The sequence below is a fragment of the Lolium rigidum genome, chromosome 5, assembly GCF_022539505.1.
Source record: "Lolium rigidum isolate FL_2022 chromosome 5, APGP_CSIRO_Lrig_0.1, whole genome shotgun sequence".
Classification (NCBI taxonomy): Eukaryota; Viridiplantae; Streptophyta; class Magnoliopsida; order Poales; family Poaceae; genus Lolium; species Lolium rigidum.
Window position 1 is genome coordinate 120,020,941 of NC_061512.1, and position 17,732 is coordinate 120,038,672.

At 43.6% G+C, this 17,732-nt stretch overlaps 1 protein-coding gene across 1 annotated transcript; it reads right to left on the bottom strand.

Moving 5' to 3' along the window:
* Positions 1–1,623: 1,623 nt before the first annotated feature.
* Positions 1,624–3,318, bottom strand: LOC124654336 (cyanidin 3-O-rutinoside 5-O-glucosyltransferase-like). The gene has a single exon (XM_047193346.1). It carries the CDS (start codon positions 3,296–3,298, stop codon positions 1,784–1,786), a length of 1,515 nt encoding a protein of 504 aa, XP_047049302.1. The 5' UTR covers positions 3,299–3,318; the 3' UTR covers positions 1,624–1,783.
* Between the last annotated feature and the right edge of the window lie 14,414 nt (positions 3,319–17,732).

Consider the following 17,732-nt stretch of genomic DNA (forward strand, 5'->3'; position numbering starts at 1 on the left):
GAACTGTGGACCCCAGTCCTATTTCCTTTACTGATAAATTCTACTGCAATCATGTTCTGTTTACTTTCTGCAAACATCTCTTTCCACTCGATACGTCTAATCATTTGTGTTCAGCGAACCGGTGAGATTGACAACCACACTGCAAGTTGGGGCAAAGTACTTTGGTTGTGTTGTGTGCAGGTTCCACGTTGTTGCTGACGCCGGTAGTGCGCCCTGCCAAGAAGTGGATGTAGGATGAAGGTTTTGATTGATGTGACAAATTATGAGGACTACTTCCTCTGCAAAAAAAAGACTGCACCCAGATTGCCCAGTTTAGAAATGCACGACTACTTTGAGGTATCTTGCATATGGAGCTCATTTAGATACACATGATGACTATCTCTGCATTGTCGAGTCTACATGCTAAGACACTATGTACAAGTTTTGCCGGGCAATCGTCTCAAAGTTTGGACCAGTCTATTTAAGAAGGCTCAACTCGGCTCTTGGAATGGAACGCGGCGAGATAATTTCCTAGGATGCATCGGCTGCATCATTGGGGATGAAAGAATTGTCCATCCACTTGGGTGAGGATGTACAAAGTTCGTACTGGATAGTGCAGCGTAGTTCTTGAAGCCGTGGCAGATTATGACTTATGGATTTCACACACTTTCTTTCGCATGGCAGATGTCACAATGATATCAACGTGTTGCATCGCTCTTCGTTGTTTGCTAGACTTAATGAAGGTCATGATCCAAAGGTAAACTATGAGAGGATCTTAAATGCTTGTGTGATCATGCACAATATAATCAACGAGAATAAACGTGTTACTCCAGTAAACGATGACCATTGTATGATTGTTAGGACCCTTTCGCGAAGTTGATCGTTAGCCAAGTTTGAAACTTTTCTCACCATGTGTGCATTCGGGAAACCCTAACATCAACTTAAGAGCATCTCTAGGGCTATAACTTAAGAGCATCTCTAGGATAGCCCGTAAACTGGGAAAAACCGAAAAATAACCACTAGTTTACGGGTTTGGTTCGAAATCCGCGCAGGTCGGTTACTGTAAGTGGGACGAAACCGAAAATTTTTACAGGCTGAACCCGAAAACCAAACTCTGCACCCTATCTGTAGGGGTTAGAAAGTCGAACTAAAGGCTAACATGTATTTCTAGTGGTGTTTTGGCAGGCTGAAGCTTCAGCTCCAAACACGGCAGTTCCGCCGAAAAATCCGAGTAGGACCAAAATTCGGCAAAATCCGGCCGGAGGACAACCAAATTTCGGCGGAGCCCTGCGTTGCGAGCTCGGGGAAGGGGAGAGCGGGCAGCCGGCCGGCCACAAGTTCGCCGAGAGCGAGCAGGGCGGGCGGCGCGGACGTCGGCTGGAGGTAGGGGGCCGGAGCGGGGCGGTGGTTGAAAGCGGACGGCTGGAGCAGAGGAAGAAGAAGAATGAAAAAGAGAAAAAAAACTAACATGTGAGCTAGTGGCATATTTAGTAATATGCTCTTTTACAATTTTAGTTTACAGGTTCTAATCTGCGTCGATACTTTTTCGACCCGTAAACATGACAGTTGTCATGTTTGTGGGTTCTATTAAGGATGATCTAGTGGAGCTTTTCGGGAGCCAAGAGCCGCATGAGTCTGACCAACTACTTGAACTTCTCCGATTTAATTTATTTAAATTAGTTATTACATCCCTATTCTATTGCTATGTTTGACTCGACCAGCTCTGCTATATTCAATTCATTGGCTACCTGGGCTGCATCTAGTATCGGGATGTTGATGGATGACGCTAAATTTCCTACTTTGACTAGATAGATTCCAACATGGTTGGTGGGATAGTGGTATCGTTTGTGCAAGATTTATCCGTGACTTTGGTCGCCATGACGAAGCTTCGAAGGCTCCTCTCCGCGGGCCCGCCAGAAGCCATTGCCTCTCGCGCCGTCCCTTTCAGAGCCTCCACTCTTTCCCTGATCTCCACGGCCCTCGCGCCACCATCCATGACCGTCTCGACGCACCTTGCGAGCTCCGCCCCGGAGAAGACGCCCTCGCCGTTGCGCTCTCCTCTGACGCCGCCAGCCCACTCTTCCTCTATCAAGAACGCGTTCGTCGGCTGATCAAACATGCTCGGCACGGCGACGACCGGCACGCCCAGGGCCACGGCCTCCAGCGTCGAGTTCCAGCCGCAGTGCGTGACGAAGCATCCCACGGACGGGTGCGACAGGACCGCCGGCTGGTCGCACCACTCCACCACCAGCCCCTGCCCCTCCCGAACGACGCCGTCGAGGCAGCGGCTCACGTCCTCCTGCCGCCCGTCCTTGCGCACGACGAGCAGGTACGGCCGCCCGCACTGCCGCAGCCCGTGCGCGATCTCCTCCATCTGCCGCTTGCTGTACGTCCATACGCTGCCGAACGAGATGTACACCACCGACGTCTCCGGCTGCGCCCCGAGCCACTGCATGTACTCGGCGGCGCCGGCGTGGTCGAACAGGTGGATCCGCGCCTCGGACGAGGAATCCAACACGGGTCCAACGGCGAGCACGTCCAGGTGCTGCCTCATTGCCGCGAGCGCCGCCGGTTCCAGCCCCTCGAATGTGTTGACGAGGACCTGGGTGCTGGGTCCCTGTTGGTCCATGAACTGGAACAGTTCACGGACCGCGTCGTTGACGATCTTGCCCATCTCGGCGCCGGTGGTGTCGACGAGGAACGACGGGAAGTCGCGGATCCGGAGAGGCCGGCGCAGCCCTGGCAGGGTCACCTCGAACGCGGGGTCGGCGGCGTGGGACGCGATGAGCTCGCCGTAGCCGTGGAAGTAGTGGTAGTAGGCGGCGAGGACGGTGGCCGGCTGGATCCAGAACACGGCCATGGGGATGGCGTGCTCCCGCGCGACGTCCAGCGCGCAGGGGAGGATGAGGCTGCACACGACGCACGTCACGGGCCGGCCGCGTGCTGCGAGGCGCGCGACGACGGCGGCGAGGCTCTCGGAGCTCGCGCGGCGGCGGCGCGCCCTTTCATCGGGGTCCGTGGCGCGGGTGCCGTCGTCGACGCCGTCGGAGTAGGGGGCGTAGGAGACGGTACCGTCTGCGGCCTCCTCCTCCGATTTCACACCGTCGCCGGACGAAGGGAACATGCGGCGGTGGGTGAACAACGGGACCGAGAGCGTGGCGAGGACGGGGCCAGAGCCGTCTTCATCCTGGAGCTGCGCGAGTCTGCGCGCGAGGACGCGGCACGGGTTGATGTGGCTCTGGATGCCGTAGGTCACGATGAGGAAGTGGCGGCGCACGCCGTCGCCATGGCCGTTCGGCAGGCGTTCCGGTTCGGCCATGGCAAGATCGATCGGCTAGTTTGTGTTTGTGGGGTTGTGTGTGTAATTTAGCTGGTGTGCTAAATAGAAAGACGGAGGAAATTACCGAGCTGGAAAGAGTCAATGATTGTGACGGAGAGTTGCGTTGTGCTTTAGGGCGAGGTTTTACAGGATTTCTTGCGTCGAGCCAACAAATGTGAGGTCAGCCCTGACGGTATAGATTTAACAGATCTCGAGCAACTGCGTGCGGAAGTGACTCAACTGATTTCACGATTCACTCGGGATTGTATGAGGGATTTTGATAACGAAAATAGAGATGAACGTGTGTAACGAAGGAAAAGGAGATATGATCGCGCATGTAACAAACTCAACGGGTGGATTAAAAATCTAGCACCAAAATGTAGGCTGAAGCGATGTGGATTGGAGCGACATGCGATCGTAGAGATATTGACATTCCTCAAGTAATCAGACGAAAGTGTGACACTAAACATTGCTACATATCACGTTCTACTTTCTAATTACATGATTTTTGTGTTGTATAACTAATATTAGGTTCGCTAAATTGAGAACCTGAAGATACGCGTAAGTCCTATAAATTAGGATGGAGGTAGTAATAAAGATTAGAAGACTGATAATGATGGGGTCATAATTGCAAAGAATGTTCCAGTACGATGTTTTGGATAGATGCTTGTCCATCAATTTGATGTGGTTTTACAACGTGGATGTAATTCATAATTCCACTGAACGGAAACTCCATCTTACTGGGTTGTTTTATGTGTCCGAGCATCTCACTTTATTTTTGTAATTCATAATTCCACGCGGTGCTTGCGGCAACTTATGTACCACTCAACTTTTGTGACCAAGTTGAAGCAAAGCTAGTGGTGTGAAAATAAGGACCAATAAGAACTTTTTGTGCTTAATCAAATGAATAAAGTTTCATGCATGTTTGCCTTGATTGATGTGTTAAACATGTCGCCAACCGAATCCAGGTGCCTTTGTGATCATGCCATTAAAAATGCTACTAGCTATTTTACCAAAAATAATCTTGTCAACCCCTTTTATTTCAAGTGGTTTGAATTTTTCTAAAACTAAAGAGCCAAGATTTATTTTGAGATACAAACCTGTTGGAGATATGCCCAAGAGGTAATAATAAAGTGGTTATTATATATCTTTGTGTTTATGATAAATGTTTGCATACCATGCTATAATTGTATTAACCGAAACATTGATACATGTGTGTTATGTAAACAACAAGGAGTCCCTAGTAAGGCTCTTGTATAACTAGCTTGTTGATTAATAGATGATCATGGTTTCGTGATCATGAACATTCGATGTTATTAATAACAAGGTTATGTCATTAGATGAATGATATAATGGACATACACCCAAATAAGCGTAGCATAAGATCACGTCATTAAGTTCAATTTGCTATAAGCTTTCGATACATAGTTACCTAGTCCTTCGACCATGAGATCATGTAAATCACTTATACCGGAAGGGTACTTTGATTACATCAAACGCCACTGCGTAAATGGGTGGTTATAAAGATGGGATTAAGTATTCGGAAAGTGTGAGTTGAGGCATATGGATCAAGAGTGGGATTTTTCCATCCTGATGACGGAGAGATATACTTTGGGCCCTCTCGGTGGAATATCGTCTAATTAGCTTGCAAGCATGTGACTGGTTCACAAGAGATGATATGTCACGGTACGAGTAAAGAGTACTTGTCGAGGTTGAACAAGGTATGGAGATACCGATGATCAAACCTCGGACAAGTAAAATATCGTGTGACAAAGGGAATCGGTATTGTATGTAAATGGTTCAATCGATCACTAAGTTATCGTTGAATGTGTGGGAGCCATTATGGATCTCCAGATCCCGCTGCTGGTTATTGGTCGGAGAGGAGTATCGACCATGTCTGCATAGTTCACGAACTGTAGGGTGACACACTTAAGGTTTGATGTCGTTTTAAGTAGATATGGAATATGGAATGGAGTTCGAATATTGTTCGGAGTATCGGATGGGATCCAGGACATCATGAGGAGGTCCGGAATGGTCCGGAGAATAAGATTCATATGTAGGAAGACACTTTCCATGTTTGGAAATGATCCGATGCATTTATGGAAGGCGCTAGAATGTTCTAGAACCTTCCGGAAGAAATCACCATGGAAGGTGGAGTCCCGGTTGGGCTCCACCAACCCAAACCAGCCAACCAAGTGGGAGGGTGGAGTCCATGGTGGACTCCACCTCCTTGGCCGGCCAACAAGGGGGGAAAGGGGAGAGTCCCTGTCCCTCTAGGTTTCGTCCATATGGCAGTTTTTGAATTGGGGTCTTATTCGAAGACTTTGGGCAAACCCTTGGGGTTCCACCTATATAATGAGGGGGAGAGGGAGGGGGCCGGCCACACTAATACCACCTTGGCCGCACCCCTCAAGGCACCCAGGCCGGCGCCCCCTCTCCCAAACCCTAGCCGCCTCCCTCCTCCCACCTCTCTTGCATAGCTTAGGCGAAGCCCTGCCGGAGATCGCCACCGCCACCACGCCGTCGTGATGTCGGGATTCCGAGGAGGATCTACTACTTCCGCTGCCCGTTGGAACGGGGAGAAGGACGTCGTCATCAACACCGAACGTGTGACCGAGTACGGAGGTGCTGCCCGACTGTGGCACCGTTAAGATCTTCTACGCGCTTTCGAAAGCGGCAAGTGATCGACTACAGCAACAACGAGATCTAATCTCGTAGGCTTTGGAAATCTTCGAGGGTTAGTCTCATGATCTTATCGTTGCTACCATCTTCTAGATTGGATCTTGGCTTGTTATTCGTTCTTGCGGTAGGAAATTTTTTATTTTCTATGCTACGAATCCCATCAAAACCCACTAAGCCGAAGAAAATAGATTCATCGAGTAATCAAGTGTATTTGTGGTAGCGATGTAATGGCACATCCCTGAGCGTTGGTGTATTTGTTTTCATAATGTAATGGCCCAGCCCCAGATATTCGGGTGTGGCAAAAGTAAATAATAATTGACTCTTGAAAGAGGAACACTAAGATTTTTTGGTGCGACGGAGCCGACGTGAAAGCAGGTCGTGTGGCAGACGCGGTTGATGTAGTCATGCAGCGCGACACAATCACGCTTTAAGGTCCCAACATGGCAGGTGCGCGGTCGAAAATCGGAGCCGTATATATGCTTTTTATTTTCTGCTAGAACTTGCCTCCGAATTCCCATGCCACGAATGCTCCTTAACTGATGATCCATGTAGTAGTACTACTTCTTTCTGCCATGGTGATACGTCTCAAACGCATCTATAATTTCTTATGTTCCATGCTACTTTTATGATGATACTCACATGTTTTATACACATTATATGTCATTATTATGCGTTTTCCGGAACTAACCTATTGACGAGATGCCGAAGTGCCATTTCCTGTTTTCTGCTGTTTTTGGTTTCAGAAATCCTAGTAAGGAAATATTCTCGGAATTGGACGAAATCAACGCCCAGTATCTTATAATTCCACGAAGCTTCCAGAACACCGGAGAGGGACCAGAGGAGAGCCACAGGCCCACCACACATGTGGCCGGCGCGGCCCAGGGGGGGCGCCGCCCTGGTGTGTGGACCCCCCAGACCCCCTCCGACTCCGACTCTTCGCCTATAAGAAGCCTCGTGACCTAAATCTTCGATATGAATAAGCCACGGTACGAGAAACCTTCCAGAGTCGCCGCCATCGCGAAGCCAAGATCTGGGGGACAGAAGTCTCTGTTCCGGCACGCCGCCGGGACGGGGAAGTGCCCCCGGAAGGCATCTCCATCGACACCACCACCATCTTCATCGCCGCTGCTGTCTCCCATGAGGAGGGAGTAGGTCTCCATCGAGGCTAAGGGTTGTACCGGTAGCTATGTGGTTAATCTCTCTCTCCCATGTACTTCAATACAATGATCTCATGAGCTGCTTTACATGATTGAGATCCATATGATGAGCTTGTAATCTAGATGTCGTTATGCTATTCAAGTGGATTTACTTATGTGATCTCCGGAGACTCCTTGTCCCACGTGTGTAAAGGTGACAGTGTGTGCACCGTGTGGGTCTCTTAGTCTATATTTCACAGAATACTTATTCATTGAGTTATGATTTGAGTTGGATGTCTCTATGAAATTGTGGTGTGTTAGTACCTCCTATGAATGCTCACAGTGACAGCGTGGGGTGTTTATTAGTACTTGGTAATACATCTTTAAGGTTTGCCTACATGATGAATTAGTGTTCGTTATCTTGCCAAAGAGTAATTCAGAATAGCATAGTGAAGTGCTTATTTATATTCCTTTATGATTGCAATGTGCTTTATATCACTATTAATCTATGTGCTACTCTAGTGATGTTATTAAAGTAGTCTATTCCTCCTCCATGATGTAATGGTGACAAGTGTGTGCATCATGTAGTACTTGGCGTAGTTTATGATTGTGATCTCTTGTAGATTATGAAGTTAACTATTACTATGATGGTATTGATGTGATCTATTCCCCCTTTCATAGCTTGATGGTGACAATGTGCATGCTATGTTAGTACTCGGTATAATTGCGTTGGTCTATCATGCACTCTAAGGTTATTTAAATATGAACATCGAATGTTGTGGAGCTTGTTAACTCCGGCATTGAGGTGCTCTTGTAGCCCTACACAATTAATGGTGTTCATCATCCAACAAGAGAGTGTAGAGTGGTTTTATTATGTGATCAATGTTGAGAGTGTCCACTAGTGAAAGTATGATCCCTAGGCCTTGTTTCCAAATACCGCAATCATCGCTTATTTACTGTTCTACTGCATCTTTACTTCCTGCAATATTACTACCATCAACTGCACGCCAGCAAGCTATTTTCTGGCGCTGTTACTACCGCTCATATTCATTCATACCACTTGTATTTCACTATCTCTTCGCCGAACTAGTGCACATATACATCTGACAAGTGTATTAGGTGTGTTGGGGACACAAGAGACTTCTTGTATCGTGATTGCAGGGTTGCTTGAGAGGGATATCTTTGACCTCTTCCTCCCCGAGTTCGATAAACCTTGGGTGATTCACTTAAGGGAAACTTGCTCGCTGTTCTACAAACCTCTCGCTCTTGGAGGCCCAACACCGTCTACAAGAAAAGAAGTGTGAGTAGACATCAAGCTATTTTCTGGCGCCGTTGTCGGGGAGGTAAGGTAAAAGGCACTCACACTCCGGACCCCGGCAACTAAGCTATTTTCTGGCGCCGTTGCCGGGGAGGTAAGGTAAAAGGTATTCACATCCTCCGACTACTAAGCTATTTCCTAGCACCGTTGCCGGTGTGTGAGTGCTCGAAGCTATTTCCTTTAGATCCTGCAATTGCATCTTTTTGTTTCTTGTTTACACTAGTAAGGCATAATGGAAAACAACAAAAATATGAGAGATCTTTATGAACTTTATCTTGAATTAGGACATGATGTGTTTGAAGAGAAAATTAAAAAAACTATGGAACTTTATATGCATGATAATGTCAATGTTATTAGTATGAATGCTTTGAACACCATTGTTGCTAACGCTATGGAATAATTTAAGCTTGGGGAAGCTGGTTTTGATGAGCATGATATTTTTAGTCCCCCAAGCATTGAGGAGAAAATTTTCTTTGATGATACTTTGCCTCCTATTTATGATGATTATAATGATAGTGGTCTTCTGGTGCCGCCTACTATGGAGGATAAATTTAATTATGATTACAATATGCCTCCTATATTTAATGATAGCTACTTTGTTGAATTTGCTCCCACTACAATAATAAGAATGACTATGCTTATGTTGGGAGTAGTAATAATTTTACGCATGAGACTCATGATAAAAATGTTTCATTTGATAGTTATATTGTTGAGTTTGTTCATGATGCATCATTATGAGAGAAGAAAATATGGTTGTAGAAGTTTTCATGTTACTAAAACACCTCTCTATATGCTGAAAATCTTGAAGTTGCGCTTGTCTAGTTTTCCTATGCTTGTTGCATTATGCCTACATGACTTGTTTATTTACAAGATTCTTTTTCATAGGAAGTGGGTTAGGCTTAAATTTGTTTTGAATTTGCTTCTTGATGCTCTCTGTTGCTTCAACTCTTATTTCTTGGGAGTGCATCATTAAAACTGCTGAGCCCATCTTAATGGCTATAAAGAAAGCACTTCTTGGGAGATAACCCATGTTTTTATTTTACTACAGCAATTTTTTTTATATTTGAGTCTTGGAATTTGTTGCTACTGTAGCAACCTCTCCTTATCTTTATTTTATTGCATTGTTGTGCCAAGTAAAGTCTTTGATAGTAAGGTTCATACTAGATTTGGATTACTCGCGCGTAAACAGCATTTCTTGTCTGTCACGAATTTGGGCAGTGGTTCTCTGTAGGTAACTCAGAAAAATCTTCCAATTTACGTGAGTGATCCTCAGATATGTACGCAACTTTCATTCAATTTGAGCATTTTCATCTGAGCAAGTCTGGTGCCTCTAAAAAATTCGTCTTTACGGACTGTTCTGTTTTGACAAATTCTGCCTTTTATTTCGCATTGCCTCTTTTGCTGTGTTGGATGGATTTCTTTGTTCCATTAACTTTCAGTAGCTTTGTGCAATGTCCAGAAGTGTTAAGAATGACTGTGTCACCTCTGAATATGTGAATTTTTGATTATGCACTAACCCTCTAATGAGTTTGTTTTGAGTTTGGTGTGGAGGAAGTTTTCAAGGATCAAGAGAGGAGGATGATACAATATGATCAAGAAGAGTGAAAACTCTAAAGCTTGGGGATGCCCCCATGGTTCATCCCTGCATATTTCAAGAAGACTCAAGCATCTAAGCTTGGGGATGCCCAAGGCATCCCCTTCTTCATCGACAACTTATCAGGTCACCTCTAGTGAAACTATATTTTTATTCCGTCACATCTTATGTGCTTTACTTGGAGCGTCTGTGTGTTTTTATTTTCGTTTTGTTATTTTCATTCTCTGAATAAATTCATGCTTGTGTGGGAGAGAGAAACGCTCCGCTTGTTCATATGAACACTGGTGTTCTTAGCTTTACTTTTAATGTTCATTGCGAAGGTTGAACTACTTCGTTCATTGTTATATGGTTGGAAACGGAAAATGCCGCATGTGGTAAATGGTATAATGTCTTGAATAATTTGATGCTTGGCAATTGTTGTGCTCATTTAGATCATGTTTAAGCTCTTGCATCATGTACTTTGCACCTATTAATGAAGAACTACATAGAGCTTGTTAAAATTTGGATTGCATGATTGGTCTCTAGAGTCTAGATATTTTCTGGTTAAGGTGTTTGAACAACAAGGAGACGATGTAAAGTCTTATAATGCTTACAATATGTTCATATGTGAGTCTTGCTGCACCGTTTTATACTTGAGTTTGCTTCAAACAACCTTGCTAGCCCAGCCTTGTATTGAGAGGAATTCTTCTCGTGCATCCAAATCCTTGAGCCAAAAACTATGCCATTTGTGTCCTCCATACCTACCTACTACATGGTATTTCTCCGCCATTCCAAAGTAAATTACTTGAGTGCTACCTTTAAAACTTCATTCCTTGTCTTTGCAATATATAGCTCATGGGAAAATAGCCTTAAAAACTATTGTGGTGAAGAATATGTAGCTATGTATCTTATTTCTTAATAAGTTGCTTGTTGAGCGGTAACCATGTTTCTGGGGACGCCATCAACTTTTACCATTGTTGAATATCATGTGAGTTGCTATGCATGTTCGTCTTGTCTGAAGTAAGGGCGATTTTCATGATCAAATGGTTTGAGTATGCATATTGTTAGAGAAGAACATTGGGCCGCTAACTAAAGCCATGATCCATGGTGGAAGTTTCAGTTTGGACAATTAATCCTCAATCTCTTATGAGAATATTATCTGTTGTTGAATTCTTATGCATTAAAGAGGAGTCCAATATCTGTTGTCTATGTTGTCTCGGTATGGATGTCTAAGTTGAGAATAATCAAAAGCGAGAAATCCAATGCGAGCTTCCTCCTTAGACCTTTGTACAGGCGGCATAGAGGTACCCCTTTGTGACACTTGGTTGAAACATATGCTATGCTATGATAATCCATGTTAATCCAAGCTAATTAGGACAAGGTGCGAGCACTATTGGTATACTATGCATGAGGCTTGCAACTTATAGGATATCTTATACATAACACATATGATTCATTACTACCGTTGACAAAATTGTTTCTATGTTTTCAAAATGAAAAGCTCTAGCACAAAAATAGTAATCCATGTTTCCCTCTGCGAAGGGCCATTCTTCTACTTTATTGTTGAGTCAGTTTACCCATTCTTTCTATCTTACAAGCAAACACTTGTATCAACTGTGTGCATTGATTCTTACATGTTTACCTATTGCACTTGTTATCTTACTTTGTGTTGACAATTATCCATGAGATAAATATGTTGAAGTTGAAAGCAACTGCTGAAACTTATATCTTCCTTTGTGTTGTTTCAAAGCTTTCTACTAAGAATTTATCGCTTTATGAGTTACTCTTATGCAAGTCTTATTGATGCTTGTCTTGAAAGTATTATTCATGAAAAGTCTTTGCTATATGATTCATTTGTTTACTCATTGTCTTCACCTTTGCTTCGAATCGCTGCATTCATCTCATATGCTTTACAATAGTATTGATCAAGATTATGATAGCATGTCACTACAGAAATTATTCTTTTATCGTTTACCTACTCGAGGGCGAGTAGGAACTAAGCTTGGGGATGCTTGATACGTCTCAAACGTATCTATAATTTCTTATGTTCCATGTTACTTTTATGATGATACTCACATGTTTTATACACATTATATGTCATTATTATGCGTTTTCCGGAACTAACCTATTGACGAGATGCCGAAGTGCCAGTTCCTGTTTTCTGCTGTTTTTGGTTTCAGAAATCCTAGTAAGGAAATATTCTCGGAATTGGACGAAATCAACGCCCAGTATCTTATAATTCCACGAAGCTTCCAGAACACCGGAGAGGGACCAGAGGAGAGCCACAAGCCCACCACACATGTGGCCGGCGCGGCCCAGGGGGGGCGCGCCTCCCTGGTGTGTGGACCCCCCAGACCCCCTCCGACTCCGACTCTTCGCCTTTAAGAAGCCTCGTGACCTAAATCTTCGATATGAATAAGCCACGGTACGAGAAACCTTCCAGAGCCGCCGCCATCGCGAAGCCAAGATCTGGGGGACAGAAGTCTCTGTTCCGGCACGCCGCCGGGACGGGGAAGTGCCCCCGGAAGGCATCTCCATCGACACCACCGCCATCTGCATCGCCGCTGCTGTCTCCCATGAGGAGGGAGTAGTTCTCCATCGAGGCTAAGGGCTGTACCGGTAGCTATGTGGTTAATCTCTCTCTCCCATGTACTTCAATACAATGATCTCATGAGTTGCTTTGCATGATTGAGATCCATATGATGAGCTTGTAATCTAGATGTCGTTATGCTATTCAGTGGATTTTACTTATGTGATCTCCGGAGACTCCTTGTCCCACGTGTGTAAAGGTGACAGTGTGTGCACCGTGTGGGTCTCTTAGGCTATATTTCACAGAATACTTATTCACTGAGTTATGATTTGAGTTGGATGTCTCTATGAAATTGTGGTGTGTTAGTACCTCCTATGAATGCTCACAGTGACAGCATGGGGTGTTTATTAGTACTTGGGAATACATCTTTAAGGTTTGCCTACATGATGAATTAGTGTTCGTTATCTTGCCAAAGAGTAATTCAGAATAGCATAGTGAAGTGCTTATTTATATTCCTTTATGATTGCAATGTGCTTTATATCACTATTAATCTATGTGCTACTCTAGTGATGTTATTAAAGTAGTCTATTCCTCCTCCATGATGTAATGGTGACAAGTGTGTGCATCATGTAGTACTTGGCGTAGTTTATGATTGTGATCTTTTGTAGATTATGAAGTTAACTATTACTATGATGGTATTGATGTGATCTATTCCCCCTTTCATAGCTTGATGGTGACAGTGTGCATGCTATGTTAGTACTCGGTATAATTGCGTTGGTCTATCATGCACTCTAAGGTTATTTAAATATGAACATCGAATGTTGTGGAGCTTGTTAACTCCGGCATTGAGGTGCTCTTGTAGCCCTACACAATTAATGGTGTTCATCATCCAACAAGAGAGTGTAGAGTGGTTTTATTATGTGATCAATGTTGAGAGTGTCTGATACGTCCAAAACGTATCTACTTTCCCGAACACTTTTGCTATTGTTTTGCCTCTAATTTGTGTATTTTGGATGCAACTAACACGGACTAACGCTGTTTTCAGCAGAACTGTTCTGGTGTCTCGTTTTTGTGCGTAAATCCAACTTTCAGGAAAAACCTCGGGATTTTGACGAAAGGGCCTATTTTCCCGTAATAATGACGGAGCCGAAGGGCAATTGAAGTGGAGGCCCGAGGGCCCCACACTACATGGCGGCGCGGCCTAGGGGGCCCGCGCGGCCATGTAGTGTGGCCCCTCGGTCGGCCTCCGACGCCCCCTTCGGACTACTTATTCGCCTATACCTAAAAACGCACGGGGAGAAGTCGAAGTCGACAGAAACCCTCCACAACGCCGCCACATCGCGAAACTCCGTCGCGGGAGCCAGAAGTCTCCGTTCTGGCACTCCGCCGGGACGGGGAATTGGAGGAGATCATCACCGCCATCACCGCCAACGCCTCTCCATCAACCAGCAATGTTTCCCCCATCCATGTGTGAGTAATTCCCCCACTGTAGGCCGAAGGGGATGGTAGGGATTGGATGAGATTGGTCATGTAATAGCATAAGATTGTTAGGGCATAGTGCCTAGTGTCCGTAGATGGTACTTTTATGATATTGTTGCAACTTGTTATGCTTAATGCTTGTCACTAGGGCCCGAGTGCCATGATCTCAGATCTGAACATGTTATTATTTCATCATGATATTCGTTGTTTATGATCTTACCCGCAAGTTGTATACACATGTCGCCGTCCGGAACCAATGGCCCCGAAGTGACGAAATTGGGACAACCGGAGGGGATGGTAGTGATGTGAGGATCACATGTGTTCACGGAGTGTTAATGCTTTGCTCCGGTACTCTATTAAAAGGAGTACCTTAATATCCAAGTAGTTTCCCTTGAGGCCCGGCTGCCACCGTGCCGGTAGGACAAAAGATGTTGTGCAAGTTTCTCATTGCGAGCACGTACGACTATAATTGGAACACATGCCTATTGATTGATCAGTACTTGGATACCGTTTTATTATTACCTGCAAATGCCCCGCTATGATTGTTACATGAGTTTCTCTCATCCATGCAACGCCCGTCATCCGTCCCCGTGCCTACAGTACTTTAATCCCGCCGCTTACTATAATCACTACTCGCTGTCTTTGTTACTCTGCCGTCGTTATTTCACTACCGCTATCGCTATAAAACCGTTACTACTCGATAAACTCTTGCGAGCAAGTCTCGTTTCCGATGTGCAGCTGAATTGACAACTCCGCTGTTAAGGCTTTCAAGTATTCTTTGTCTCCCTTGTGTCGAATCAATAAATTGGGTAATACTTCCCTCGAAGACTCGTTGCGATCCCCTATACTTGTGGGTCATCAAGACTATTTTCTCGGCGCCGTTGCCGGGGAGCATAGCTTTATTTGGAAGTTCACTTGGATTGATATTGTTCGCTGCAAATTCTCCATCATGGGTAAAACTCGCGATACTAAGGTCGCCATATTACCATCCACTACAAGAAAAGGTACAACTCGAGTACCTCTCGCTGCTCTTGATTCACCATCTCGTGATTGATAAACTTGTTTCACCGCCACATGCTTCAAATGCTGGTACTTCGCTGAATCCGAAAACTCTCATAATATTGATAATATTTCGCCGTGCTTGATGATAGTGGTTCATTGGGAACTTTTCTAGATGCTAAAATTGCTAGGTCTAGACAAATAGAAAATGCTGAAACTCCTGATGTTACTACACCTGTTAATTCATCTGAGCTTGAATATTCTAGTGATGATCTTGATGAAGATTATGTGGAACTTGATGATGATTTTATTGAAAAATGCCATGCTACTACTGATGCAAGAAAAATTAAAAAGTTGCTTGCGTAACATACTGTTAGATATAAACTGTCTCCTGATCCTAAATTTGCCACATCTCCTATAAACATTAGGGATAAAGATTACGATTTTTCTCTTGATCTATCTCATATAGCTATTGTTGAGAAAACACCCTTTTGTGGTACTGAAAAAGAAAGTGTTGTTGAACACATGACCGAGTTATCTACTTTGAGTAGCTTGTTTTCCGATGATGTTAAGAAGCGTACTTACTTTGTTGCTAAAATCTTTCCATTCTCATTAAAGGATGACGCTAAAACTTGGTATAATAGTTTGCCACCTCGGTTCTATTAAAAGTCCAAAAGAATTACTTGTTGTTTTCTTCCGGAAATACTTTCCCGCTAGTGCTCAACATGCTGCTTTGCGTAGAGTTTATAATTTTGATCAAGGAGATGAAGAGAAATTGCTCGAGGCTTGGGCGAGATTTTGCTCTCTTATTAGAGCTCGCTCGACCATGATTTAGAAAAGCATGATTTACTTGATATATTTTATAGTGGACTAACTATTGAGTCTAGGGCATACCTGGATAGTTGTGCTCGGTCGTGTTTTCAGAAAAGAACTCCGGACGACGCTCGAAGAATTATTGGCTAAAATAGGCCGGAATTATGATGATTGGAATACACCCGAACCAACTCCAACGCCAATAGTGAAGAAGAGGGGTTTAATTAAATTGAATGATGAAGATATGAGGGAAGCCAAGAAGTCTCTCAAGGAGAAAGGTATTAAATCTGAAGATGTGAAGAATCTACCTCCAATAGAAGACATATGTGAGATAATTCCCCCTTCATCCATGATTGAGGTAAACTCGCTTCAACGCTTTACTAGGGAAGATATTCCGTATTCAAAACCTCCTCGCGCAATGCTTAGATGAGTTTGATAATTATATTGTTAAGCAAGAAAATTTTAATATGAGAGTAGAGAATCATCTAATGGAAAATTCTCAAGCTATTAGTCAATTGCATGATATTGTGGAGAGAACCTCCAATGATGTTAAGATGCTTGTTAAACATTTTCATATGATTCAAACTCAAATTGATCAACTCACTAAAGTGCAAAATGACTTGTTAGGAAATAATGCTAAAGAAAAACAAGCTTATGAAGTAACAACTAGAGGTGGTGTCTCTACCCAGGATCCTCTATATCCTGAAGGGCATCCCAAAAGAATTGAACAAGATTCTCAACGCACTGAACCTAGAGCTCATTCTAAGAAAAAGAAAAAGAAACATAAAAATGTTGTAGAATCCTCTCGAACCTCGCTAATGATCCTAATAGTATTTCTATTTCTGATGCTGAAACCGAAAGTGGCAATGAACATGATAATAATGAAGATAATGATAAGAATGATACTCCCGATAAAGAAGAGGTTGAAAAAGAACCTGAAAAGCATGCTAAAAATAAAAAGTATACTAAAGAAGATTTTATTACTGAGAAGCATGGTAATGAAAGAGAACCTTGGGTGCAAAAGCCAATGCCTTTTCCTGCTAAGAAACTAAAATCAAAGGAAGAGGAACACTATAATAAATTTCGTGATTGGATGAAACCTTTATTCTTGCAAATTCCTTTGACCGATGCTATTAAATTGCCTCCTTATTCAAAGTATATGAAAGATATTGTTACTAACAAAAGGAAAATCCCCAATGAGGAAATTTCCACCATGCTTGCTAATTACTCTTTCAATGGCAAAGTTCCAAAGAAGTTGGGCGACCTGGTATACCTACTATTCCTTGTTCTATTAAGAATAATTATGTTAAAACCGCTCTATGTGACTTGGGAGCCGGTGTTAGTGTTATGCCTTTTTCTCTTTATAAGAGACTTTACTTAGATAAGTTGATACCTACCGATATATCTTTGCAAATGGCTGATAAATCTACTCGCTATTCCTGTTGGTATATGTGAGGATGTTCCTGTTCAAGTAACTAATAACCGCTTGATATTAACTGATTTTGTTGTGTTGGAAATGCCCGAAGATGATAATATGTCTATTATTCTTGGGAGACCTTTTCTTAACACCACAGGGGCTGTTATTGATTGCAATAAAGGAAAGGTTACTTTCAATGTTGATGATAAGGAACACACCGTCTATTTCCCCAAGAGGATTGAAAAAGCGTGCGGAGTTAATACAATTTCTCATGTGAGAACTATCAAAGTGGGAACCATCGATTGTCCTATATATGAGCCTAAAGAAGAATATCAAACTCTTGTGATTGGATCCATATCAATACAATTCAAGGTAACATGATTGATTTGAGGTTTATTTCTTCATATGCTATATAAAATTTATTTGGTGGCAAGACTTGATCAACCTTGTTAACAAATAGCACACGTAAATCGGAACGAAGCATACC

Coding starts and splice junctions, on each gene's coding strand:
- LOC124654336 (XM_047193346.1), bottom strand. CDS start 3,298: ATGGCCGAACCGGAACGCCTGCCGAACGGCCATGGCGACGGCGTGCGC.